At 41.6% G+C, this 25503-nt stretch overlaps 3 protein-coding genes and 2 non-coding genes across 7 annotated transcripts; 4 read left to right on the plus strand and 1 right to left on the minus strand.

Annotated features, from left to right (window-relative positions):
• Window positions 1-341: 341 nt before the first annotated feature.
• trnak-cuu (transfer RNA lysine (anticodon CUU)) lies at window positions 342-414 on the minus strand. Its single transcript has one exon. It is a non-coding gene; the product is annotated as a tRNA-Lys (tRNA).
• A 3080-nt stretch (window positions 415-3494) lies between these two features.
• Window positions 3495-8955, plus strand: LOC111839078 (lysosomal thioesterase PPT2-A-like). Its single transcript, XM_023802680.2, has 9 exons — window positions 3495-3591; window positions 4154-4322; window positions 6339-6492; window positions 6694-6789; window positions 7130-7237; window positions 7338-7421; window positions 7970-8054; window positions 8186-8240; window positions 8339-8955. The coding sequence occupies exons 2-9, from the start codon at window positions 4176-4178 to the stop codon at window positions 8480-8482; spliced, it is 873 nt and encodes a 290-aa protein (XP_023658448.2). The 5' UTR covers window positions 3495-3591; window positions 4154-4175; the 3' UTR covers window positions 8483-8955.
• A 105-nt stretch (window positions 8956-9060) lies between these two features.
• LOC111839077 (uncharacterized) lies at window positions 9061-18404 on the plus strand. 2 transcript variants are annotated; one of them, XM_023802678.2, is made up of 11 exons: window positions 9061-9144; window positions 10731-10919; window positions 11466-12499; window positions 12746-12895; window positions 14277-14360; window positions 15140-15247; window positions 15563-15712; window positions 15853-16020; window positions 16471-16662; window positions 17044-17235; window positions 17319-18404. In XM_023802678.2, exons 2-11 carry the CDS (start codon window positions 10754-10756, stop codon window positions 17421-17423), a joined length of 2349 nt encoding a protein of 782 aa, XP_023658446.2. In that variant the 5' UTR covers window positions 9061-9144; window positions 10731-10753; the 3' UTR covers window positions 17424-18404. The 2 variants fall into 2 exon arrangements, with proteins under 2 accessions (XP_023658446.2, XP_023658445.2); XM_023802677.2 differs by lacking the exon at window positions 9061-9144 and adding an exon at window positions 9475-9628.
• Window positions 18405-18578: 174 nt separating this feature from the next.
• On the plus strand, window positions 18579-22914 carry tektl1 (tektin like 1). 2 transcript variants are annotated; one of them, XM_023802520.2, is made up of 9 exons: window positions 18579-18624; window positions 18896-19193; window positions 19325-19609; window positions 19802-19906; window positions 20465-20621; window positions 20712-20878; window positions 21137-21232; window positions 21607-21720; window positions 22312-22914. In XM_023802520.2, exons 2-9 carry the CDS (start codon window positions 18912-18914, stop codon window positions 22474-22476), a joined length of 1371 nt encoding a protein of 456 aa, XP_023658288.2. In that variant the 5' UTR covers window positions 18579-18624; window positions 18896-18911; the 3' UTR covers window positions 22477-22914. The 2 variants fall into 2 exon arrangements, with proteins under 2 accessions (XP_023658288.2, XP_023658287.2); XM_023802519.2 differs by having other exon boundaries at window positions 18583-19193.
• A 2147-nt stretch (window positions 22915-25061) lies between these two features.
• Window positions 25062-25133, plus strand: trnaw-cca (transfer RNA tryptophan (anticodon CCA)). Its single transcript has one exon. It is a non-coding gene; the product is annotated as a tRNA-Trp (tRNA).
• Window positions 25134-25503: the final 370 nt, after the last annotated feature.

Raw genomic sequence — 25503 nt, forward strand, 5'->3', positions numbered from 1 at the left:
TGCGAAAAACAGTTGTCAGTGTCATTGATGTAGTTTTACTAAGGACACGTTACACCTGATCTACAATTCTTTAATTTTCAGACGTTATAAATTGTCCCAAATTACTATATACTGTATATTTAGTAGTGAAGCTACTTGTAACTTCACTTGTAGTTTGAAACTCTCTTGTAACGGCAAACTGTTAAGTTCAATTCGTATGAACTAGTTTTTATGGTGTTATGTTTACTTAAGTTTTATGTAATTTTGGATGTTTTGCGTTCAGAACGCATTGTAAAATTAAGAGCATAACCTCGGGTTCTGGTTTAGGCCAATTTCAATTTTAAGTTAATTAAAAACGACACCGCCCAACGTGGGGCTCGAACCCACGACCCTGAGATTAAGAGTCTCATGCTCTACCGACTGAGCTAGCCGGGCTACGTGACGGATTTCTTTTTTTAGTGGTTTAGGAAATTACAACGTACTAGTTATAACTTCATAATATAGTAATTATAATTGATTCAATGATGACATTTAAGTTAGTTTATAGATAAAAGTTAATTTCATAACTATATTCGTATGCACATTCTACTGTATTTTCTTAACTGTATCGTAATATTTAATGTACAACGCCCTCTAGTGACAAAATATTACAGCTTACATTACATATGTTGGCTACCGCGGAACGGGTTAACTTTTGTAGCATTAAGAATAGCGACGGATAAAAACGAACAAAATCACGAAAAACACCAAATAACAAAGAATTTAATGCAAACGGATAAAACTTTATTAATGAAAACCAGAATTATATCTATGTTTTATTTTTAACAAAAGGGTATCTGATTTTTTCAAAAGCAAACAGACAAATGACACGATTCTATGGACCCCCATCAGATGCGACCCATGGTCCCTGCTAGAGCGCAAACACTCATAGACCATGTATGGCCTGAAGTCATCAGTGTTTATACTGTATATGGAAAGCAACAGGTTGCCAGTGAAGTTCATAGGTTTATAAAGGAGGAGTATGATATATGAAGATATTTCATTAGTGAGAACTGCAGCAGTTGCCTTCAGGACTTGAAGCTCTGGAGTAAACCAATAAGAGGAAATTCCATCTCCCATTGAAATAAATGAGAAAAACACTTCGATTTTCACAAGCTAAAATTGAATTTCTGATATCAAGAATTGGCATTTTAACTAGTTAAAACTGAATTTCTGATATCAATAATATACATTTTATCGAGTTACAGTTGAATTTCTGGTAACAGAAATGTGCATTATAAGTAGTTACAACTCAATATCTGATATCAAGAATTTGCATTCTAACGTGTTAGAATAGAATTTGTGATGTTCTCTAGAAATGAATTGTAGTGATGTGTGTATAGAAAGGGGTGTCTCACCTTTTTTGATGGGGTTGAATGCAACCAGTGACTGATAGTACGTGTTTTAATTCTTCTGAGGGTTATAGTCAGCATCCATCCATTTTCTGTAACCGCTTGTCATATTCAGGGTCGCGTGGGATCTGGGGCCTATGGTGCAATGCAGAGAACGACCCAGGATGGGGCCCCAAGCCATCGCAGGGGTGTCACCGTGCTGCCCCCTATAGTATATTATTGGCTGATGTGAGAACTTCAGACTTTTGTGATCCCCACACATAGAATGAACCTGGGGTCACGTGGAAGAAAGTGATTTAATACGAAGTGTTTCAAAGACTCAACAATTTCTCCTTGGTGACATTGCATTGTGGAGTTCTTTGCCTTTTTTGCGTCTACCTGGGGGGTCTTCCACAAAGCAGGATTTCTTACTTAGCATGGTTATCTTAAGCTACAAGTCATTATTGTCCAATAGGAATGCTCCTTACCTAAACTCGTATTGACTTCTAGCTTAAGATATCCCAGCTAACTGTGAAATCCTGTTTCATGGAATGCCCCCCTGATCTTTATTACAGAATCTATGCTGTGATGAGATTGCAACAAATAGTGTCACTGGGACACAAAAAAAGGACACAATCCTCAGATGGTGTGATCAGGAAAACCCCATGTGACCCTTACTGGAGGTCGAAAATAGTGCGCTTTCTAAAGTGCTACATCTGCAATCCACTAAGGAAAGTCTGCAAAGGAGACTCGCCCCCCCTAAGGCCTGAAGCCTGACCCCTCACAGACTTAATTGATGTCACTTAGAAAGTGACTGAGGGCTCGAAGTGGTACAAATAGGAATGGGACAGCACATTGTGACATGTCACGTTAACCTTAATAATGTCAAAATACGTTCTTACTATTGTGGATTTTGGACTTTTTATGTTAAGATTTGCACTTTCTTCACAGCCACTACCTAATTTGAACATGTTCCAGGTTCTGACCTGAGACTAGATATAATTGTCAAATAATCAATTTACTCTTTTTCATGACAGCAGCATTATGCGATTACAAAAAGAAATGCTTTGTTTACTGTCTACACTTCCATGCTTCCCCTGGAAACCCCACGTCACAACGCTATGAACTGTGGGTAATTTCCTCAGGTAAAGTCTGCAGCAATGCTGACTTATGGAAAGTGTGCATAACAGGCTGAAAATGTCTGCAAGAGTCCCCTCATGCACTTAATGATTTGATAATGGGACAGCCCTAAGCCCTCAAGGCTTTAGAGGTAATGTGCCTCCAAGTCCATGAGTCTGTTTATTTGACCTATGACCCTCAGTGAAGAGCGACACTTGCTTTTCAAGTTTAGAGTCTCTTCTTGCAAACATTCAGCAGAGAACTGCACATTTATAGCTGGTGCTAGGTTTGGTTTTTTTGTAAGCAGCAATTTAGCAATGTACACATAGTCATGCATGTGCTCAGTCATTGGTGTACATGCAGTCTATGTTCCGATCAAAGAAAAACAGAAACACTGGAATTACATCCATCACATCTTCTGTCCCGTGCTACATGCTTTCAGGGATGGGTTCCAAACTGAACAAGACTCTACACTGGATATCAAAAAATGGATAGTTGGATGGATATCACTAAAATACTGAGTAACTCCTAAACCTTCCGGAGTATATCTGTGTGTATCTGAGCTTGCAATTTGAACCTGCATTCTGACTTGAGCAGCAGTTCAGAGCATTTCAACAAATTTTAAAAATGCACGTTTATATCAAAGAAAACCAACATTAAACATTAAAAAAAACATATTAATTACTAAAATGTGTATCTGAGCTTACAATTTGCACCTGCATTCCGATTTGAGCAGTAGGTGATAGTAAATATCACCTACTGATTAAATAAGCATTAAAATGCTTATTTAAATTTATTGTCATACCATCGAAGAACAACCAACATTAAACATTTTAATAAACATATTAATTGCTGGAATCCTGTACAGGATAATCAGTTGGGAGACTGGTGGATCATTCTTATTTTCGACAGGCAAATCCTCAATTTCTCGCCCAGTTTTACTGAGTACTAAACGTATACGTATGAACTCTGACTTCACTGATGAGTATAAAAACTAACAATTGTGACCTTAATTATTTGGAACAATCATCATCTTAGCGGCCTTAAATAGGGTCCGATTACAAACTATCTTGCAGCGGCCATCTGCATAAGCTAACTGGAATTTACACCTGCAATCACCGTGGTAAGTTAAGGCGCCCACTTATAAAATTCTTAGTTAATTCTCTCCAAGGGTAGGTGGGCGATGTTAACCGCGCACTAGTGCAACGGCATGAAGAAAATCAGGATTAAACACCGAATTTATTAAGCATAATTGACACACATAGTCATAACAGGATAACACCTAAAACACGTTGATAAAACAGAAAATTCGTGGCGAAAATAATCTGATTGTGTGTAATAAAAAAAAAATATATATATATACAGTTTTAAACAACTGGAAATTAGTTCCACACAGCGACAGATTGTAGGGGTTTTATTTCTTCTATAATCAACAAACGACAAATTACAGTGTACTATACATTATAATCAAATATTATATACTGACGCGAAAGATTTAGACTTCTGCGGTCCCCTCGCAAAGAATGAAACTGGTTTTTAGTGGAAGGAAGTGTCTTAATGCAGAGCGTTTAAAAAAAATCCCTATGATGTGATACTTAACCTGGTGGTGCTTAGCCAGGGAGTATGTATAAACCATATGCTACTTCTCCAATATAACTAATCGGTTTTTCTTGCCCACTTTTTAGGTTGCCTATCCGTAAGGTTACGATGCAAGCCTACACCCTGAGCACGGCGTGCTACATCTTCTGTGTTTCTTTAATGACCACGACGGTCAGCTACAAGCCGGTGATTATAGTACACGGGCTATTTGACGGCTCCAGAGCCTTGTCAAACTTGTCCCGCTTCATCCATGAGGTGAGTACACATGGAGAGACTATAATGAACTGTTAGTCCTAATATGTGCATGTAGATTGAGTTAATTTCTTTAGAGTGACTATAAAATGATCTACCCAGTCTGTTAAGCATGCCTCTTCTGTAGTGATTCATGTGCCATTTAAGATAAAATTACTTCCAATTATTTGGGCAGGTCTGGGGGCAGCATTGTGGCTCACATCTCCCAAACTGTTTTTAAATCAAATCCCAGCCCTGTGTACTTGCACTTATCTTGGGATCCCATGATGCATGTCTTTTAAATCTTCACAACTGAACACAGTGGGATGTTGTTGCATTCAGGGTTCATCTTGTTACATTTCCAATGCTTTCCTACATGACAGTAATGTAACAGAACATCACTGAGTAGTAATCCAACTAGTCCAAACTGCTGACTTGAGACATCTGTGGAGATGAATGGGCAGATTCCATGAAGCTAACATGCAAAGCCATTGTAGACTTCCCTACTTATTGAATCCAGACCTCTTGTTATAACTGAATCGTTCTGAACATTTACGCAGCTGAGAGAGGCAGGTTTACATTGCTTGTGGAAACAAGCAGACATTTTCACTCTCCTACTGATGAGCAGAGAACAGAAAGCTTACAAAACAAGGAAACGATGCCTCCTGGGGGGTCACCCTTGAGGGAAGTGTGAAACTTTCAGTTTTATTCCATAATACAGTAGCAAAACATGACGAAATATCATGACTACTGTCTGAACATGCAGACCATTAGTGGTGTATGTAATTTTTTTTTTTGTATAATCATTGTGTAATCAGGAGCTCACCTGAAATAAAAGCCGAGAGTGTCTTAGGTGTGGAGTTAGACACTAATTAAATGTTAGGGGGCGTCGGGTCAAGAAGATCATTCTGTCCGATCTCGCTACCCAATGGTAGTACGGTACATGCAATAAACGATACAGCAATTGATCCTTAATATTGGTGATGCTCTCCAAGCACTTGTATTGATTATCTCTCACTGAATTGTTCTGGTGCCCAATAAGTGAGTTTCTTAACTTTGGTTCAATGTCTTCAGAGATGCCCAACATAATCTAATCTCCATCAAACCATCACTTTCTTTGTGAAAAGAAATAGAACATAGAGGACAGATGTAGACCGCGAGTGGATCCTTGGGGAACCTTCACTTCTTGCACGTCATACCATTTCCCGCAGAATCACACTGTTCCGTTTCATTGACGGCCTCCTGCCATAGGGCTTAAAGGTTGTGTAAGGTTGTATTTTGGGTGGATGAAAGCTGCATTCCAGACATCAAATGCGTTTACTTTAGCTTAGTGATTCAGAGCAGTGTTTCTCAACCCGGTCCTCAGGGAACCAGGACAGTCTATGTCTTTGTACCTGGAGCTGGGAGGGAGCAAAAACATGGACTCACTGTATGTCCTTGAGGAGCAGGTTGACAAATTGGTGAAGTAAAATATACAATGTAAATTCTAACATGACGATTCCTGCCCTGATTACAGGCACTCTGTATGTAAGACAGCACCCCACTGGTCTGCATTGTACTATATGGTTACTCATTTCTCCGTATGTAAGACGGCACTCCACTGGTCTGCATTGTACTATATGGTTACTCATTTCTCCGTATGTAAGGCGGCACCCCACTGGTCTGCATTGTACTATATGGTTACTCATTTCTCCGTATGTAAGGCGGCACCCCACTGGTCTGCATTGTACTATATGGTTACTCATTTCTCCGTATGTAAGGCGGCACCCCACTGGTCTGCATTGTACTATATGGTTACTCATTTCTCCGTATGTAAGACCACACCCCACTGGTCCCCTCTGCAATGTACTATATGGTTACTCATTTGCTTCCTTGCTACAAATTCTTGCCTCTTAATCTGCAAACTTACCTTAATCTATAAAACCTGTGAATAAGTGACTGAGATTTCAATGGTTAGTTGAGAATTTTGTTCTCACTTGTCATTTCACAGAAACATTTGTTTTTTTTACTTTGCACCTAATTTGCGTTTCCCCATTTCAGTCTCACCCAGGCACCGATGTGACAGTCATTGACCTTTATGACCACATTCACAGTCTGGCACCACTGTGGAAACAGGTTGAGGGCTTCAAAAAGATCATCTATCCAATCATGGAGAGGGCCAGCAATGGAGTCCACTTAATCTGCTTCTCTCAAGGTTCCTACTGCTCATCCTCCTTTCCAATGTGTCCCTAAACCTCAGCATTGCTCCCTTGAGTGAACTGAGACCAGCTAATGGTCTGTGTGCGAGTGCATTAGCCCTGCCTCACACGTTGATATGCAGTGCACTGCCTGTTTTACTGCTGTGCATCTTGCATATCTGGTTTGCCTGTGTGTAATCAGACTCACTGTGCCTCAGGTGGATTGATATGCAGGGGTTTGCTCTCTGTCATGCCTGATCACAATGTTCACACATTCGTCTCTCTGGCATCACCACAAGCTGGGCAGTATGGAGGTCAGTATTTAATATTTGATTAATACATTTTCCAGTACTATGACACTCTGAGATCATCTTTGCAAGCATTTTTTTATTCGATTGACATTGCGCTTGTAGTACAAGTTTGTTTTAAAGACAAAAAACAAATAACACCACTTTCTTAACGTACTCCCTGTTAGTAAATGCTTACTTTCACTCTTTCCCAATATGCCCAAGGAAGCATTGGACTAATATACAGTGCTAAACAGCATATTAGTGGGGCAATCTCTCACCATACTGATGCCTTATAGCCATTTATACAGTCAAAACCTTTGCAAGTCTAATCATGATCTACATGTTTTTTTTCTTTTTGTTTCAGAAACTGTGTACTTTAAACATGTTTTCCCAAAATTTGTGAAGTCAAAGTTCTATATATTTTGCTACTCCCATGCTGGACAAAAGTTCTCTATCTGCAACTACTGGAAAGGTACTGGTGCAGTGGGGGGGTGGGAGGTGGAGGATGGTAGACTGTGCTTCATGTCAACAGCTGCTACATGCTCACTGTTCCTGTTCACTGTGTATCGCAGATCCCCATCACATGGACAAGTATCTGTCAGCCAGTGACTATCTGGCTGTGCTGAATGGTGAGAGAACAACTGGCAGCGAAACAGGTACTAAAGTGCTGACTCCTTCAAAAGAGTGTAAGATTATTAAAGACTCATGAGTGTCAATTTGCATACCTGTAGATTTGGAATAATTCACCTGAATGCCGTTTTAGTAATCCAGTAACATTGTGCAAATACCTGTGGTGAAAATAAATTATACTGCAAATTCCAGTGTGTATTACTAATTTACTTTTGTTTTTTAAACTTATTTTTAGTTTCCATTCCTGTAGGAAGTAAGACATAAGCTAACAACTTATTAATTGCACGTAATTAAAATACATCTTGTTTAGGCTATGTTGCTTTATTCCTCTAGACTTGCTTTGACAATCCAGTGATATAAAACTGATAATATGCTGAACCAGAATTAGCAGACCTTCTCATGCATTTAAATGAAGGATTTCAATTGTCCACGTATATGAATGTTTTCATGTGTATGTCTGTCTGATCAAAGACTACTATAACACGTGGTAGTATACTCAAAACAGTAGAATAATACTTTTTACTTCAATGCACACTTAATTAATCAACATATGCGGTGTCTCGACCATTCTTAGATTGGAAGACCAACTTCCTGCGCATTAAGAAACTGGTGTTGATTGGTGGCCCTGACGATGGAGTGATCACACCGTGGCAGTCTAGGTCAGGGGGCTACTTGTCGCTCTTTTTAAAAGCTTTTTTTTGCTCATTTCGTGTTGTCCTGTTCATTCATCTTTATAAATACACCATCAAATAAACTTGAATAGATCAACTTCTTGACATTCTTTCAACAGTCACTTTGGGTTTTATGACGAGAACGAGGCCATTGTCGAAATGAAGGAACAGGAAGTGAGTCGTTAAATATGTTTTGTTGATCTTGATATCATTGGTCTTTTTTAATATATCGCACTAACTGTCCTCCCTCTGTCTTCTCATCACACGCACAGGTGTTTGTGAAAGATACGTTTGGCCTGAAGACGTTGGTCAGTCGTGAAGATTTGGCGGTGTGCACCTTCCCGGGAGTGCATCACACTGTGTGGCACTCGAACGAGAGCGTGTACCAGGACTGCATCGAACAGTGGATACTCTAGTGTCTCAATATGTCACCTTTGCATTATATTTGCATATTGCCAGACACAGAATCTATTTCAATCCAAGTCCAGATGACACTGTTTGCTTGCTTTTTTGAGACTTGCTGAGGTTATAGTTAGACTGTACTGTTCTCACATCAGATAAAATCTAACTCTTATGTCCAACTTATTCATCAGTAATGCATGACGCAATGTTTTTTTTTTCTTATTTCAATGTCTCAGTATTTCTTCCAGTGGATTAACAGAATTAATGATCTGATTAGATTATACAAAACTGTGTTATGATTTACTTTTGAAAATTGGGGACAGAGATTATTCCTCTAAGATTTTTCCATCTGAATGTCATGCTGGATCATATTAAGCTTTGCTTATCTTCTAATCATTTGGCACTTCCTTACAGGATACTTAAATGACAACATAAAATCAGCATTTGATAAATGCACAGTTGGAATAAACACTTTCTCACTATTTAATGAGGATATTATGCCTGTCATTTGTTATATACATGTTTTTCATCTTGCCAGAATGGGAGTTTACATGGACAGCTGACCATGTGCCAAGGTCATAGGTCGACCATATCTGGGCACCGCTGCCCTCAAGGGAGATTAAGTGTAGTTTAACCTGGAATTGCTGCCAACAAAGCTCTCCTCAGCTCCAAAAGCGTGAGTCTACCAATGTGTGGCAAAGGTGCCACGAAAAAAAATGATGAAAAACAATCGCTGATGTGTTTTTGCCATGAAGAGACAGGAAAAACTTCAGTGTTGATTACCGACCAAAGGAAAATCCTAGCAGAATGAAACGTTTTTCGTTCTGTTTATCAATTAATAAAGAATAAGAAACCAAGGAAACGATAAGTGATTGATGCTTTCTCTAGAAAAGAGAAAAAACCTGTTTGGGTTAGGAGTTCATGCCATTCCATTTGGATATTGCACTTTATACGTCGCTTTACGTGTTTGTGCTGACGCCGTGGCATTTCTCCATGATTCAGCACAAAGCCAGCTATTCAGGAGGCAACATTAGAGCGAATAACTATGTAAAAACTCCGCACCGGCGTGGTCCGCCAAACAGGTAGCGCTGGTGACGTCAGCAAGGTAGAGTGCCGTGCTGGTCGCGTTTGCCACATGTCCTCGGTTCCGGCTCCAGCCTGTAAGAAACTTTTGATTTATCTTATCGCTGCGTGGCTTTTCCCTTGATCTTTAAGAATGAAGTTTGGGTAACGTTGCTTGTTTCAGAAATAACTGGACTTGATGTTCTGTAGAATGGAGTTGTATTTGAAAGGTCACATTTCCGCGTTTAGACGAGTGAAAAGCGTGGAGCGACATTCGGTGACTCTAATTTTAGATCGTGTCAAATGCAACGCGTTATTAGGATCTTATGTATCGCCTTTCGTGAAAAATGATTCCCACGGTTCACGTCTCTGTAGAGGCGAAGCGGTGATTTCTGTTAGAGAATAAGTCTTAACAAGCGGCAGTGCATGCAGAGTTCGGATTGCTGCAACTTCGTGCAAATCTGCTTTTTTGTGCAGGCACTTTGCAGTGAGTCGGACTGAGGTGTACTCAGGACTGTTTTCGAGTGACGTGTTTCACTTCAACTATCTTTTGTATTTTGTCGGCTTATTCGAGATCGACTTTGAAAAAAATGAAAAAAGAAAGTAGCTGGTGATCTGGAGAGTTTAACTCAAGTCTTACATGAAAGGACCAAAAAGTATAAAATAAAACTGACATTTGGATTACAGAGATGCATTGATTCGAGAGCTACTTTTTTTTTTTATTTCTGTGGTTGTGTCAAGGTCGCGCTGTCAGCCGGCGGCTTTCCGCTGTAAACAGACGCGGCGGCCCTGAGCGAACAGCGCTGGTCTCTGTCTGTAAAGCGCTCCGTTTGCTGCTGGGACGAGCACGGGGGATGTGACCTGCCACGTATAAATCGCGGAATATGCATCTTACAACCCAACAGCTAATACATATACCAGCGACCTACATAGTACTTTCGGTTTTGTAGAATATAAAAAGTTTTCTACTCGTTTAACCCTCTTATGTTGCCTAAGTACTACTATGCTGCTGTTAGATTGGCCGTGCTGGTTTGTCTATTTTGTACGTAAGATTTGTGTCAGTTTTATTCTGTTGTATTACCTGTTTCATCCTACAAGGACCCTGCTAGGCATATTGACCAAACTTATGTCAATGTATGGTTCCCTTTTTTTGGTTTAATAAAACATCTCTTTGAAATTGTTTCAATGGTTCTTCTTCAGAGTTGTTTTGCACTGCAACCACAATGACCACAAAGGACAAGGAGAGGGGGTGCCGCGTGTGTGGGGGGGCCCTCCAGGGTAACCAGCGGCGGTGGCTCTTTGGGGGCCAACACAAGAGAGAGTCCCTGACCCCACCCGACTACTTCAGCAAAAGCAGCCAGCCCGGGTCCTCCCAAAGCAGCCCGTGGGGTGAGGGAAGGCAGCCATTAATACAGCATGTAAATAAAACCAGGGTCATCATGCCTTCTGACAAGGTTGTGTACACCCAGCGATGATTGGCTTAAATTGGTGCAGTATTTGCTTTGGAAAAAGAGTGTTTTCTGACTGTCTGAATCATTGGTAAAATGTTTACATTATGGACAATCAATAACAGGCCAGCAGTAAGTAGTGAATCTTAGGAAAAAAGCACACAAATTGTTGGTCCAAGCCAATGACAAATGCAGTATACAGTGTCATTTTTAAAACGGGAAATTGAGTTTGAGTAACATTTTGAATTGTATATGATTATAAATTTAAAAATACAAACTATTTTCTGTTGGGTTGTTATTTGATCACTAATATGTAAAATTCTGTTAGCTTGTTAGTACAGTTCTTGAGGAATATGATGAAGTCACTCCATAACCCATAAATTCCATTTCAAGAGTAAATAAATATATGCTGATAAAATGGCCAGACGTCTTAAGGTTAAAGGTTTATTTAATTTTCGTTTGTCTGTTTTCTTCCCTATTTTCTCAGGTAGCAGTCTGTCTCTGGGCTCTTCTCATTCACTCTCAAAATCTCAGCTCCCCTCCTCCTCACGAGGAGTAGACTTGCTCTCCGTCTTGACACACGCGCTGAATAAGTCTGTGCCGCGAGGCTCCAGACGCGGGGAGTTCTTGTGTGGGAAGTGCGTGTCGATGTTGGAGCGGGTATTTAAGTTCGACACCGTCATCGCTCGGGTCAGGGTCTTATCCTCCGAGAGGCTGCAGAAGCTCGTTCAGGAGCGGGATAAGCTGAGGCAGTGGGTGTACAACGCTTACAGGAACCATAACGCGCGGGAATGGGAGACGAGGGGGGGGCCGAGCCAGGAGGAGAACGGGGAGGGGGGTGGCAGGGAGGAGAAGGTGACGGACGGATACAGGGACATGCTAAGAGACAACATGTCTCTGTCCGCATTCGAGTGTTGGTCAGAGAAATGGGGATCCTGTCCTTATTTTCAGAGAACAGGGAAAAGATGTAGGAAGGGGAAAAGCTGCCAGGGATGCGATTCGCTGCGGGTGTCGGACTCGGACTATGAGTCTGTGTGCGGTGTCCCTCGGTCCCTCCCCTTTCAGGCCTTCTCCCCATTGGCCCTCTCTCGGGACAAGTCGCGCAGTATGCCTCTGCATTGGTCAAGGATGTCGTCAGTCAGCTCGGATTCTGCGTCGTCGGTGGGCTCCTGCCACTCTTTCCAGGAGCCCTTTTATTCGGGCTCTGTTCCCTCCTTGATTTCCATGGATGGCCCCGAAGCTTTCGATTGGCCCGAGGAGGAGCACGTCATGTTAGGGAACATCCTGAAGGAGTTAAAGGCCATAGAGACGAGACCAGTTAAGTGCCCGTCAGGCAGCCGGATTCCAGTATGGGACAGGAGCAGGGGTGGGTCGTGGGAATCGGCGAGGGAAAGGTCAGGCTCTGATGTCATTAGGGCTCTGAGTTTTGGAGATGGAGGACATGATGAAGATGTTGCTGATGGAGAAGCCAAGGATGTCCTGACTGAATTGACTGATGAATTTCTTCCTCTACACAAAGAGGTGAGAAGATAAGTTTTTCAACCCTGGTAAAGTTGAATTTTAATTTATAAAACGCCGCAGTGTTTAGGTGCTGATGAAGGCCATGCACGCATTTTACACTATATATTATAGACTATTTAATTGTCACATCACCTGGTGGATCTGACAGAAAATGTAAAAAAAATCATTTATACATTGTGTTTAGGAGAATGTTGATTATTTATTTATTTATTTTTTTACCAAATATTCCATTTCCTTTTTTTCCAGAAACATAAAGGCCAAATGCACAATGTAGTCAGGCACTTGCGGGGACAGCTAGATCAAGCTTTTGGACGTATACGAAGCCTTGAGGCAGAACTGAAGGCCAACGCCGGGCGCAGAGGGCATGGTGCCAGTCAGCCGGAGGCACCCGATACGGTAAAGACGAGAGAAGAGCCTTGTTCTGTTCTTTTTGATTTTGCTGTGGAGGGATATTGCCTGTGTGTCTCCCTGTGTTTTTTTGCCAATTTGGATTCCATTTTGATGTAAGAAGCAGCTACACGACAGCCAGAACTCAGAACACGTAACTGGCAGTATACAAACATACTGGAACTGGTTGTGGTTCAGTGCAAACAGTAACCACAGAGACAGCTACGATTAACAGGACACAGTACAAATAGGAATGAGGGACAACTGTCCAGTGCAAACATAAGAGTACAATAGTTAAAAATAATAATTCTATATTATGTAATTAATTATTAATCATAAAAATACGTTTTTGTATACTGGCTATTTGAAGCGACTACGTCACTTTCACACCATATTTTTTTCCACAACAAACTGGTGCCCAACCTGCAGAAATTCTAGATTTCAGTTTTCTGAGTGTCATATTTACAAAGCAGCTGCCGCATCAGGCACACAGTGATAAAAAGGAATGTCATTTTCCGCCTTTAAGTGGGTGTGTACAGTCTGCACACAAGGAAGCATTCTCTGAACACGCCTTCCCCTGGAATTCTGCTCTCCAGGTGTAGTGTCCACAGAGCTGCGATATGGCCGCGTTGTCCTGTAGACTAAGGCGATTTACAGCTGCTCTGCTGCTGAGTGAGGCATCTCTGCGGTGAACCTTGCAGATGGTGTAAATGAGATGCAGTCTAGTGTCATTCCGGTGTTTGATAATTAAACATGCATAGGCATATATCTTGAATCAGTTAAGAGATTTTTAAAGAAAAATATTTGCCCCAATGTTGTTTACATCGCAATTATCAAGTTTCTGAGGTAATTATCTGCATTTATGAGGGTGTTTTAATATGTAAGAGATTTTTAAAGGTATGCTCTGACTACACTGTGATAATCTCTGTGTCTGCCTGTATCACACTCGACATTTCTACTTCCTTATCTCTATAATATAAATATTTCTCCCCTCTGTTTACCTTATCCTGTCCTGCATTTAAAATTTCAACACGTTTGGTTATTTATACACCAGCGTCAGACTTTTGTCTTCACTTGTTCCCTTGACTTGTGTATCAGAAAAGTCTATTTTATTAAGGAAACATATCACACTGCAGAAAGGCGACTATTGTCTTACCAGTGCTAATAGCTGGTTTAATATTTGAATCTGTTAAAAGCTGTTTATACATTTATCTTGGTTTATTTTACATGTAAAGCATAAGCAAAGGAAGTACCTGCTGGCTGATGAACTGATATGTGATGCTATCAAAACTGTCCAAAACCATTATCTTTAAGGTGTGTTGGGCTGGAATTGATGGTAGGTCTGTGGCACACTTGTAGTCTTGACCATAAACTGGTGCTTCCTGGACAGGCTCAGGTGCCTCAGGAGGGTGCTGAGGGTGTGTTGCTCCGGACCCTGGGTGACGCACTGCACAGCAGGGAGAGAATCATCCGGGTGAGTGTGCAGAGGACTTCGCCGCGCAGCTCCTGCTCATCTCGTCTGCGCAGTGATATGATGTGTGTATGGCAGGGTTATTCAACTCACGGCCCTCGAGGTCCGAGCACTGCTGGTTTTCCAGCCTTCCTTTACCTGTCAGTCAGGTTTAAAGCCTCTGACCAATCAGAATCAGTAATTATTAAACAACTACCTGGGAGAACTGAAAACACGGCCTGGATTTGGAATCGAGGTCCAGAGTTGAAGAACTCTGGTGTATGGAGTTCGGTAGAAGAAAATAGTTCCTAGATTAAACAGTCTGTGGATTATCTTGAGTAGGCGGGTCATGATTTCTGGTAAGAGACATTGCTGTTGAACTTTTCAAACGTATTTTTCTGGCACTTTAATCACCACAGAAAGAATGTCATTCACTCCCATTATATTCCAGAGAAGCCTGACATTTCTACAGTCAATATCTCCAAAACTAGGCAACTAAACAGCACTAAAGCCCTTCTATAACATACATTTTTAACTGCCTCTTTAGGTTGCAAGATTCATTATTTGCATGATATGATTTATATTTGATATCAAATCATGGAGTTCATCATATTAGCATATTGTTCTATGTACCTTTGCCTTTTATTTTCTTATTTTGCCCTCATTTATTGCTTCTCATCAGTATTGTGTTTAAGGCAGGTTTGTAATGTCTGTTAATCAGTCGGAGCTGCCTGTTTGAATGTGTTGGATTTTACCACAATAATTTCCCTGCTTGGTGAACTGACCACTGAGTGTCTCTCCAGGATTGTATGTCTTTGGTAAAAATGCTGCGTGCTGAAATGGGAGGAGCTGATGTGGAGGCCAGACTGACGGAAAAGCTGACAGAGATCCTGAAAAACACAGACACAAAGGTGGGGACAGTGACATCACTGTTTCTGTTGCCATTACAGTTGTTTTTTGTATCACTCATGTAAACATTTTTTTTCCTGTTTTGATGTCATGTATATTTTGTAAAGCTTTGTGAGCAGTTCCTAAACAAAGGTCGGTGGATGGATATTATGGATTTATTGTTAAATGGGTGGAGTAAATTTACAATAAATGTTAGCTTGGTTGGGCTGTGTGTTCGTCTGCGCAGTGGAACCATTGCATGTTTACCTCTCCCAGGCTGTGTCTGTTTTGAACATGCTGTGCGTTTCATGTTAATGTTACCCCAATGTCTACATCAGCAAGTTTCAGAGACTGTGCTGAGAGAAGAGAGAGAGAAGCAGATGGCGCTGGAGAAGGAGGTGGAGGCTCTGAGGCAGGCCACCAGAGACCGGGAGATGGACCTCGACACCCTGCGTTCATTGCTGCAGTGTAATCAAGACGTTATTGACGTGAGTCGCCATAATCCCCCAGGCTTTGGAATTAGTTTTTTTTTTTATTGCACTACAGAGTTGCATCAACTCATGTAATTTTAGATGTACAGGTTCCTATAGTTCTGGACGTAGGAGGTCCCTCCCTTTGTTCACCTCAGGGATTACGGGTGGAGCTCGGAGAACGCGAGCGAGTGCTCAGGGAGGGGCAGCTGGAGAGGGAGGCGTGGAGACAGAGGGACCAGGCCCTGACCAAGCTGCTGCAGGAGAAGGAGACCCTGACCTGCTGCCTGAATGAGGCGCTAGAGAGCGCCCTGAAGGATGTTCAGGTAGGACGAGTCATAAAGGGAGCAGATCACATTACAGAACACATGCAAAACATAAAACTACGGAAACTGGCTATAATGTCCACATACTAAATTAATCACAGATATTTGATTTCCTCAGCCAGTGAAAACGACTGGCTACACCGTTTTTGCAGGACCCCCCCTCCAGAATGTTATCATTCCACCCTCCCCTGCTTTCAACCTGCCACATTCATTATGAGCCCATTAGGGACCATATAGGTCTGATTAAGATTGGGTTGGAATGAAAACATTCTGGCAAGGGGTTCTCCAGGAGTAGGACTGAGAACCACTGGCGACTTTTCCACTAATCAGTAAATTCTAAATTTCTAATATTCTAAATACTGTGAATAATCATTTCCAATAAATAAGTCATATTTCTCAATAATCTTAAGTTTGTTCTATCATCACACGTCTTATTTCTCATTCCTGTAGGCTCTTTCAGACTCTGTGATTGGACAGGGTTTGTCAGGTGGTGGGGCCGAGGGTGCACTGGCCTATCAGCTGAGAGAGAAAGAGACTATGCTGTCTGGCTGGCTGAAGGACAGGGAGGAACACAGCGCCTCCATGTGGCAGGAAGTCAATCAGCTCACTACAGCCTTACAGGAGTTACAGACAGCAGTGCAGGTGAATTGTGAACTTCTTAAATAGTGGCATAGATGTACCCGAGTTATATTATGAAAAGTAAGATATAGCTCCCAGGGATTAATGTATTCCTCCATGTTCTCCGTCTTATTTTGTCCAAAGTGAATTATGAAGCTGAAAAGTGAAGAAAAACTTCTATACTAATGTCACTAATTCCCAGTTTATAGACTGTTGCCTATAGCAAACAATTCAGCTTTATAAAAGGTACTGAAAGAACTTCAGTCTATGGGATGGGATCAGTGCTGTCAAAACCTCAGCTTTGTTTCCATTGTTCCAGTGTTCTTGGTGCTATTCAGATACCTTCTCATGAACTTCACTGCAGATGGCAGCAGGAACCGGTATTAACCTGTTCCTCCTCTGCAGGCACAAGGGGACAACCACGGTCAGACGGTGTCGACATTAACAGCACAGCTCAGGGACACCCAGACGGCACTGAGGGAGCGGGAGAAAGAGAGCAAGAAGACACTTCGGGAGTGGCAGAGAGAGAGGGAGGACAGAAGCAGGGAGGAGAGGAAACTAAGAGAGAACCTGGAGAAGAGAGATGAACTGATACAGGTACTGAGCACATTTATATGGGCAAGCAGTAGAGCTTTGAAGATGGTGACGTGCACTGATGCTCCTTCTCTCCTGTGAGCTAGCAGGTCCTGTTTGATTCCGAGGAGCGAGACCGTCAGCTCACAGAACTACAGCAGAACGCTCTTTCCAAGCTGGAGCCTCGCACGGCCCTCAAGGACACACTATGAACGAGTATAGTGCAGCAAAGCGGGCGGCAGCTTCCGCGATTCCTGCCATGTGCTCCGGACGTCACAGTGACGCAGACGTGCAATTAAAGAATGCGCTTGTCTGTCGTCTGTGCCAGGTGGTATGTTGGTTTCAGCAAGCAGCTGATTCAAGTATCATAACAAAGGACAATTCATTCCAGGGTGTGGGAGGATATGCACGTTTGTTTTTTTGTTTGTTTGTTTTTACCACCATATTGTAAACAGCTGCACTTTAACTGTGTGGTAATTGGGTATAAAGTTTTGCTATTACGGTCAAGTGGTTGTTTGACCTGTCAGTGAGGTGATGCTATTGTACCTCTTCAGAGGTGAATTACTCGGTGTGCTTTTTTGTTTCAAGCCTTAACGTGCACGACTTGTACGTCAGTGTGTAGTGTGGTGTTCAGGTATTCCAGGGTTCATTGTTTTCTTTACAAATGGCAGACTGCTTATGATTCAGGTTATTGCACTTAACCAGGGAACTCATGTAGTGTTTTCACAATTGAAACCTTATCCATTTGATCAACACTTTAATTTCAAATATTTTTCTAAATGCAATAATAATGATGTGGAACTTGTGCCACCTGGGACAAAAGCTTATGTTTTTTTTTTTGACCAATAAAAGTCGCCCCTTCAAACCTAAAAAAGTAAAGATTTTCTTGCCTTTAACTATAGAAGTTATATGCTAAATTGCTAATCATTAACTACAGACCAAGTTGCAGGCAGTAACATCACAGTTCTGTTGGCATTACAATTATTTTTTGTATCAATTGTGTAAATGTTTCAGTGAGGGATATAACGTTATATTCTTGTGTTCATTACACTACTTTGTATCACATATGTATATTTTGTTAACCTATGTGTGAACAGCTCCTGAACATGGCTGGATGGATGGATATTATGCATTTATTGTTAAATGGTTGGCATAATTTTATGCATCCTCAGATTAAAGTTATTTAATATCCACCTGTTGGACTTATCCTGTGCTTGATTTTATCTCGCCTAACGCACAGCAGTATTTCTTTATCAAATTTCTAGGGTCCTCTTTCATTCTGACAATGGGCGCACGCTGCCCAATCACCATCCGTACCGTGTTTGTAGTTATGGTCGCTTAGGTGACAGCGCTTTGCCATTTCGGAGAAAGTGACCGGACTGGCAGCCGAACAGATGAGTACCATTTACTTACGTAATTACCCAAATTATTACTGGATAGTTGCACTACTCATACATATTTCAGTGTATGAAAATTGTTTTTTTTAAAGAAAAACAAGTAGGCCAAGTCATTTTACATAATGTTTTGATTTCAGTAATTGTATTCCAAAATGCAATTCCAAATACCCGTGTATACGTAAAATTACTTGGATGTACAAACTCGTAAGAACAGCGCGAAAGTTTGATCAAGTTATCCTTATAGTACAAATATCTGTATAATGAATTGCTTGGGTTCTATCGCTAAGCCACGCTTCGCGTAAAATGCCAGCGAAGACGATCCCACTACCGTCGGCTACCATCGGACCCCAGTCCTGGCACGACGACGCGGTGCGATCGATCCGCCGAGCGGAGCGGCTGGTGCGGAAGGTGGGAGTCGCCGATTCGGGCTCCAAGAGACCGCGCAGCTGCATCGCCTCCGCCGGCTGCGCCTCTAGACGCGGCGACCCAGGCCGTAAAGCTGAGGGCAACTTTGTAAAAGAGGATGACGGTGCAAATAAGAATGAAATAAACGATAAAATTATACCCTTATCTGCAGCTGCTACGGTGAGTGTAAGCATCACCACACAAAACGCGATCTATTATTACTTAAACTTCGCAATTGTAATATCTACAGTGTGACTGAAATTTTTTTTAGCGAGGAGGTCACGGTGAACGAACATGTCTTTCCTTTTCAGCGGCCGCGCTCCGCTCTCCTCCCGTTTTATAGCGCCGTCTCCCCTCCCTTCCTGCGGGAGCGGTGCCTGGATGCCGGTACAGGTGTGGCTGTGGGGTATATGCGCTGTGTGAGGAGTGTGGAGCTGCTGCTCCGTCGGCAGGCAGGCAAGGTGTGGCTGGAATGTGTCAAGCTGGAGAGGGAACGGGGCCACCTAGAGGACATGCTGAAAACTCTCAGGAAGAACCTGATGGTCAACAGGAGGAGTGTGGAGGACAGGACACTGAGACCAGCCCTTACGGAGACTGTGAGCAGGCCGGCGTTGCTGCTCTAGATTACGTGTTCCTTTTTTATTATGGCTTGTTGAAATTCAGAGCATGAGAACTGCTGTTACGCTTGTAGAATAAATTGTATAATTGAACATCAGATGGTCTTGCATCCCTTCTCAGAATCCGCGTAGAACAGATTGGCTGACTTTCATTCATTGTCATTCTTTCAGGGCAGAGATGGAGCAGACGGCCTCCTGGATTATGAGAAAAGAGAGCTAACTGCACTGAAAAGCCAGCTGGAGGGCACACTGCGAAACGCACTGGAACAACTACAGGTACCAACCCTGGGCAATACTGGCAAATACGTGCCTGTGTATTATGAATTATAGTGACTTGGAAATGTTTTGCAAGAGGTCTCACTCCAGATGACTCTCATGTGTGGCTCCCCATTGAAGGAATGAGCTACTGAACCAAATCCGGTCATCAGACTTCCTCTTCACCTTCAAGAAACGTCTCAAGCCCCATCTGTTCCTTCTATTAGCCTGATGCGTTTCTATGTTCCCTGGATGTTGTTAATGTTGCACTTCTGGTCACTGAATAGTCTTACTAGGTTCTTGCTCTGTTGGAAGATGTCGTGTAGCCCCTGCTCCAGTCCTGCTTACACTTGTACCTGGGCATTCAGTGAAAGCACAGCCTAGTTGCACTTATGTGTGGTTGACTTCCCTTAACAGTACCTATGTTTGTAATGTGCTATTTGCCTCAGTTGTATGATACTTTGGACAAAGACATCTGCTAAACAAAAATAAATTAAATGTAATGTTTGGTTATTAGATTTTATTATTTTCGAAGGTTTATTTTACTTTTTGTCTTTTGTTCATCACGGTCTTTCATAGGCCCTGAAACAGTGCAGCAAGATGCTATTAGAATGTTCCAATGAGAGGTTAAGGGTTCTGCATCTACTGCCCCGCACTGGGTCTCACTCTGCACAGGGCTGCTGCTCTCCTGATAGAGTCCAACTGGAAACCAGCCCTGTAGGCCCGTACACTCCAGGTACTGCTCATGATAATTAGTTTCACTTTCCAGGCATGGGTCAACCCCTGCTTTCCTCTTTTTGGTATTTCCTATTCTCCCCCTTCTAAGAATGCGAGCAAGCAATGGCATCTTCTTGCATGGCTCTGAGCCAATCACAGTCGCTCAGAGTTCAGATCCGGCAAATGATACGTGAAGCCGCAGCCAGGCAAAAAGCAGCCCACCAATCAGTGAATGAAGGCCTGGTGAAGAAAATAAAAGAGACTGTCTCTCTGAAGGTATGGAGTCAGGGGTCAGGGGTAGCAAGAGGATCTAGATAACCTTATATGATATTTCATTATATTAATTGCAGTACAAGTGAGTTTCAAATTAAGTTCCACAGTTGGTCAGAAAAATTCTAGTATTTTTGGCCAAGATTGTAATTGCCACATACAAGGCTGTTTTAGAAAGCTGTAATGTGTAATTTTCAAGTTTAACATCAAAGAAAACAAGTTTCTTTTTAGTCATATTCTTTCTGTTTTTCTTGTCTTTCAAAGCAACACCTCACAGTGAGCTCAGCTGCGACAAGGAATGCCATTAGCGGCAAACATAGGCAGCTGGAAGGGGTCGAGCATAGCCACGGGAGAGCACTGGTCAGTGTGTGTTCAGTGTGTTTAAAGCATAGCCACGGGAGAGCACTGGTCAGTGTGTGTTCAGTGTGTTTAAAGCATAGCCACGGGAGAGCACTGGTCAGTGTGTGTTCAGTGTGTTTAAAGCATAGCCACGGGAGAGCACTGGTCAGTGTGTGTTCGGTGTGTTTAAAGCATAGCCACGGGAGAGCACTGGTCAGTGTGTGTTCGGTGTGTTTAAAGCATAGCCACGGGAGAGCACTGGTCAGTGTGTGTTCGGTGTGTTTAAAGCATAGCCACGGGAGAGCACTGGTCAGTGTGTGTTCAGTGTGTTTAAATCAGGCGGTGTTTAGAAACCAGAAATGTTTCCCCATTACTGTCTATTTTGTTTTGGTCAGGGTCCAGTGTCCTGTAGAGATTTGCAGTCCAGAGAAAGGCTGGACAGGCCAGTGGTTCAGTTGTACCAAAGACACCCTGGTAATCAGCTGTCTGAGGCTATGCACATTGTACAGGTACCTACATTTTGGTTTGATTTGGAGCGACCATATTTACTTTCCTTTATGATGTTTAAAATATATATTGAATCACAGATATTTTTTTCTTACAATGCCTTCATGTTTTTATCCTGGAAATTCCAGAATACGTAAAAACAATGTTTTATTATGAACAACAACAAACAACAATAATAACAATAATAATAATAACACATATTCTTTTCCTTGACTGTTTACTATTAAAAATTCAAATTGTTATGAGATCTGTAATGCTATATATACACTGCATCTGTCAGAAACAATGCTAAGTTTAAAAGGCAAACAATATCTGTATATGAATACATTTATCCTCCGACTTCACATGAAGGGTAGGGCAGCACCGTGACTCTGGGTTGAGGGTTTCATATCACCGCTCTGCGTGTGGAGATTGCATCTTCTCCCCATGCTGCATTGTAATGTCTATGTGTTAAGTCGCTTTCACTAAAGCACATCTGTTACTTATTATTTATATTCTGCTAGCTGTGCTTTGTATTGGGTCTGGTTGCATTCCAGGGCCATTCCAGTAAAACGTGATGAGTTTAAACGTGTTGATTGGTTCCTGCTCCTCAGGGTACCGCCCAGCTCCGACAGCACCTGTCCTCCCTGGGTGGAGAGCTGGGCCGCCTTAACGGGGCTCACATGCAACTGATGGAAAACCTTCAAGGGAAAGAGGCGGCAGCCCATGTCGATGCTGCAGTTGTTAGGCTTCGCCGACGTGAGACAGATCGCCATTAGGGGACGTCCTCTGATTGGCTGCGGGGATAATGTCAATATCACACTCATGTACTTCATTTTGTGTATTATAACATGTTCCACTGGATCATCATGTATTTGACTGAATTTATTAACCAATGACTTTTTAAATACCAAAGTGAGCCTTTCATGGAATGCATGCAGTCATTATTGTTTTAGAGCCTTTAGTTTACAATTGTGTGCTTTGTATTTGTTGTTAAAATCGTGAAGTGCAGTGTTGCAAGTATTACAGAGATCAGATGAATCTGACCTTTTTTCAGTTGTTATTATAAGTAATTTTTTGCATTATTAAGATTCATTTTATGTGTATCTGAGATTAAAAACGTCATGTGGTTTTACCGAATTGCACAAATGATCTCGTTTGTAGTGTATAGTGCTGATCATTCATGTTCAGGTGTAGAAATAAAATTTTTGAATCCACCTCTTAGCCCAGGGTGGGCAGCTCCTCATATGCGTATCATTTAATCTCCGTAACTCTTCATGTAATTGCTGAGGCCACCAGTTTCCATTCAAAAGGTAACTCAAACCTGCAACACAACTGGCCTCATGGTCTGTTCATCCACTGCTTATCCCATTGAAAATTGATTCTCACTATTTTTAGCAATAGAAATTCTATATGTGTCATTACTCATTGTTGAAATGCACGATTGTTATTATGTTATAAGCGGAGAGTGTTGAGTACTCCTTCAAGATGTTTTTGAAAACCCCTCGAAGTCCTTTGGGAAGTGGAGCACCGACAATATTCAGACCAAAATCTCTTTACAGGTATAATAGTAAGTTGTGCTGCAGCTTTACTGGTTTGTATTCATGTGGACCAGTTTTGTGTGTGTAAGAATTCGATATAGCCCTCCCTGCTCAGCACACTCTAATAAAACTGACTGGTCTAGAGCATTATCATGTATTGGTGAAAAAAAAATCATTATTAAGTAAAAGTACAGATACCAAAATGTTATTCAAGTAGAAGTCATCCAGTGAAATGCTACTCAAGTATAACTACAGTCTAAGTATCAAAGGTAAGAAGTACTACACTTTCAGATCTATTTATCTTACAAAAAGCAACGTTTCCTTTCTAAATTCACTCAAGACAAGTTTGAATATCACATCATAAGTTACAGTGTATCACAATAAGGAAAACTGAGTCACAAGAGGATAGATAAGTGGATATTTTCTTTTTATTCACAAAATAGGATGTTTGTAGGTAATGGTCTCAGTTGGAGGCCGCTGCAGTGCCAACTGCAATAACAGGCTAGCAGTAGGCCTTTGTGATATGACAACATTATTGGTAATCAATGAAATCAACCATCTGACGATTGTCACCATTGTTGGGTTTTTACTTTCACTTTCAGTTCACCCTTTGAACCTACATTTCTGACACCCCTGAGAAGTTCTTCACCAGCGTAATACGCTGAAATGGTACACGGTGTAAAAAGTTTGCGAACCCCCGCTTTAGGTGGCCCAAGACATGTTTTTATATCACAATCAAATCAAATAAAAAGCTTCCTTAAATGCAGCCCGAGAATATCTTCTGGCACATTTTCTGATGACCAGTCTGAAGAAGTCTAACTCCGCAGGTCTGCTAGATACACCTTCCATGCTCCTGCTTCCTAGCTGAATGTAACTTATCGCCATTGGTTGGTGGCGGCTTGTGTCCACTCTTTTGATCAGACTTTGTCATGTGACTTTTTTCCAATATTTTTAAAAAATTCGGTAGTAGACTCTAACTCTACTGTGACTTAACAATACTTAAGAAGTACAATTTCACACAAAAAAGAAAACTACTCCATTACAGCAATAAGTATAAATTTCCCCCTTTACGTTCCACCCTGGTGGCAATGCTCTTTTTGAATAAAAATATGGATTTACAAACAATTATTCAAAATGGCTCACTGCTAACTGGAACTGTAGATGCCAGATTTTAATATAATAAAATTGTGAACATTTATTTTTAAATAAACTATAAATTCTGAATCTTGATCATGACTGTAAATTGCAGTGGCCACAGAAGTTGAAAATAAGGACCTCCCACACTCTAGAGGGCGCTATGCGACCAAATGTTTTTAGAAGGCACAGTCCCCTACTAGCTCCATGATGATACATGGTTGCAGCAATGGCAAGATGACTACGTACAACGCCAAGCTTGATTTTAAATAATTCAGTTGCTCACTGGAGAGGTATTAGAAGACGACTGTCCAACTTGTGTCATTAAATTATAATGTTCACTCCTTGGAAGCACACTTTCCAGGTTACGTGACTGGTGTCTCCTCCTTGATTTTCAGACCCCCCCTGGCATCATAAACAGTGGACCCCCTGAAAACTCCACCCACATTGAGCATGATGGCAGGATATGGACTTGCCTAATGTACACTTGTAAAATACAAAATTCATAAAGTTGCACTTTTATGGTGGTGTATTCGAGTATTATACTGTATATGTAATTAAAGAGGTTTCAGGAGTTATTTAAATTGGTGTAAAACTGAATACTTGTTATTCTGCTATGAAATACTGAGTATTACAGGATATCTAGCTGATCAGATTCTCAGTGCTATCTGAGCCCTCAGCAGTAAGATGACCCTGTGGCGCAACGGTAGCGCGTCTGACTCCAGATCAGAAGGTTGCGTGTTCAAATCACGTCAGGGTCAGCACTATCTTTACATGGTGGGAGAGGACTCTGGATTACATATGTGGAAGGCAGCTGTTTTGAATCCTGAGGCTTAGGGAGTCATTTATTCCCCTTTGCATTTATACATAGTCAGAGTTGTAGTAGTGGGTATATGCAGGTATATGGTATATACCCATGTCTATGAAATGGATTTACCGTATACCCAACTAAAAATTGTCAGAAATGTGTATCAGTCGGAGGAGAAGCGCTTATATAACTGTATGGTTATAAAGTGCCGTTTGCTTTGGATAAAAGCATCTAAAGAAAGTAAATATAAATGTGTGCTTACACGTGTGAATGGGCCTTCAACGGAAGCTCAGCATAGCAGTGCTTATGCCTAGTCGACCACC

Source organism: Paramormyrops kingsleyae, chromosome 9, assembly GCF_048594095.1.
Source record: "Paramormyrops kingsleyae isolate MSU_618 chromosome 9, PKINGS_0.4, whole genome shotgun sequence".
NCBI lineage: Eukaryota > Metazoa > Chordata > Actinopteri > Osteoglossiformes > Mormyridae > Paramormyrops > Paramormyrops kingsleyae.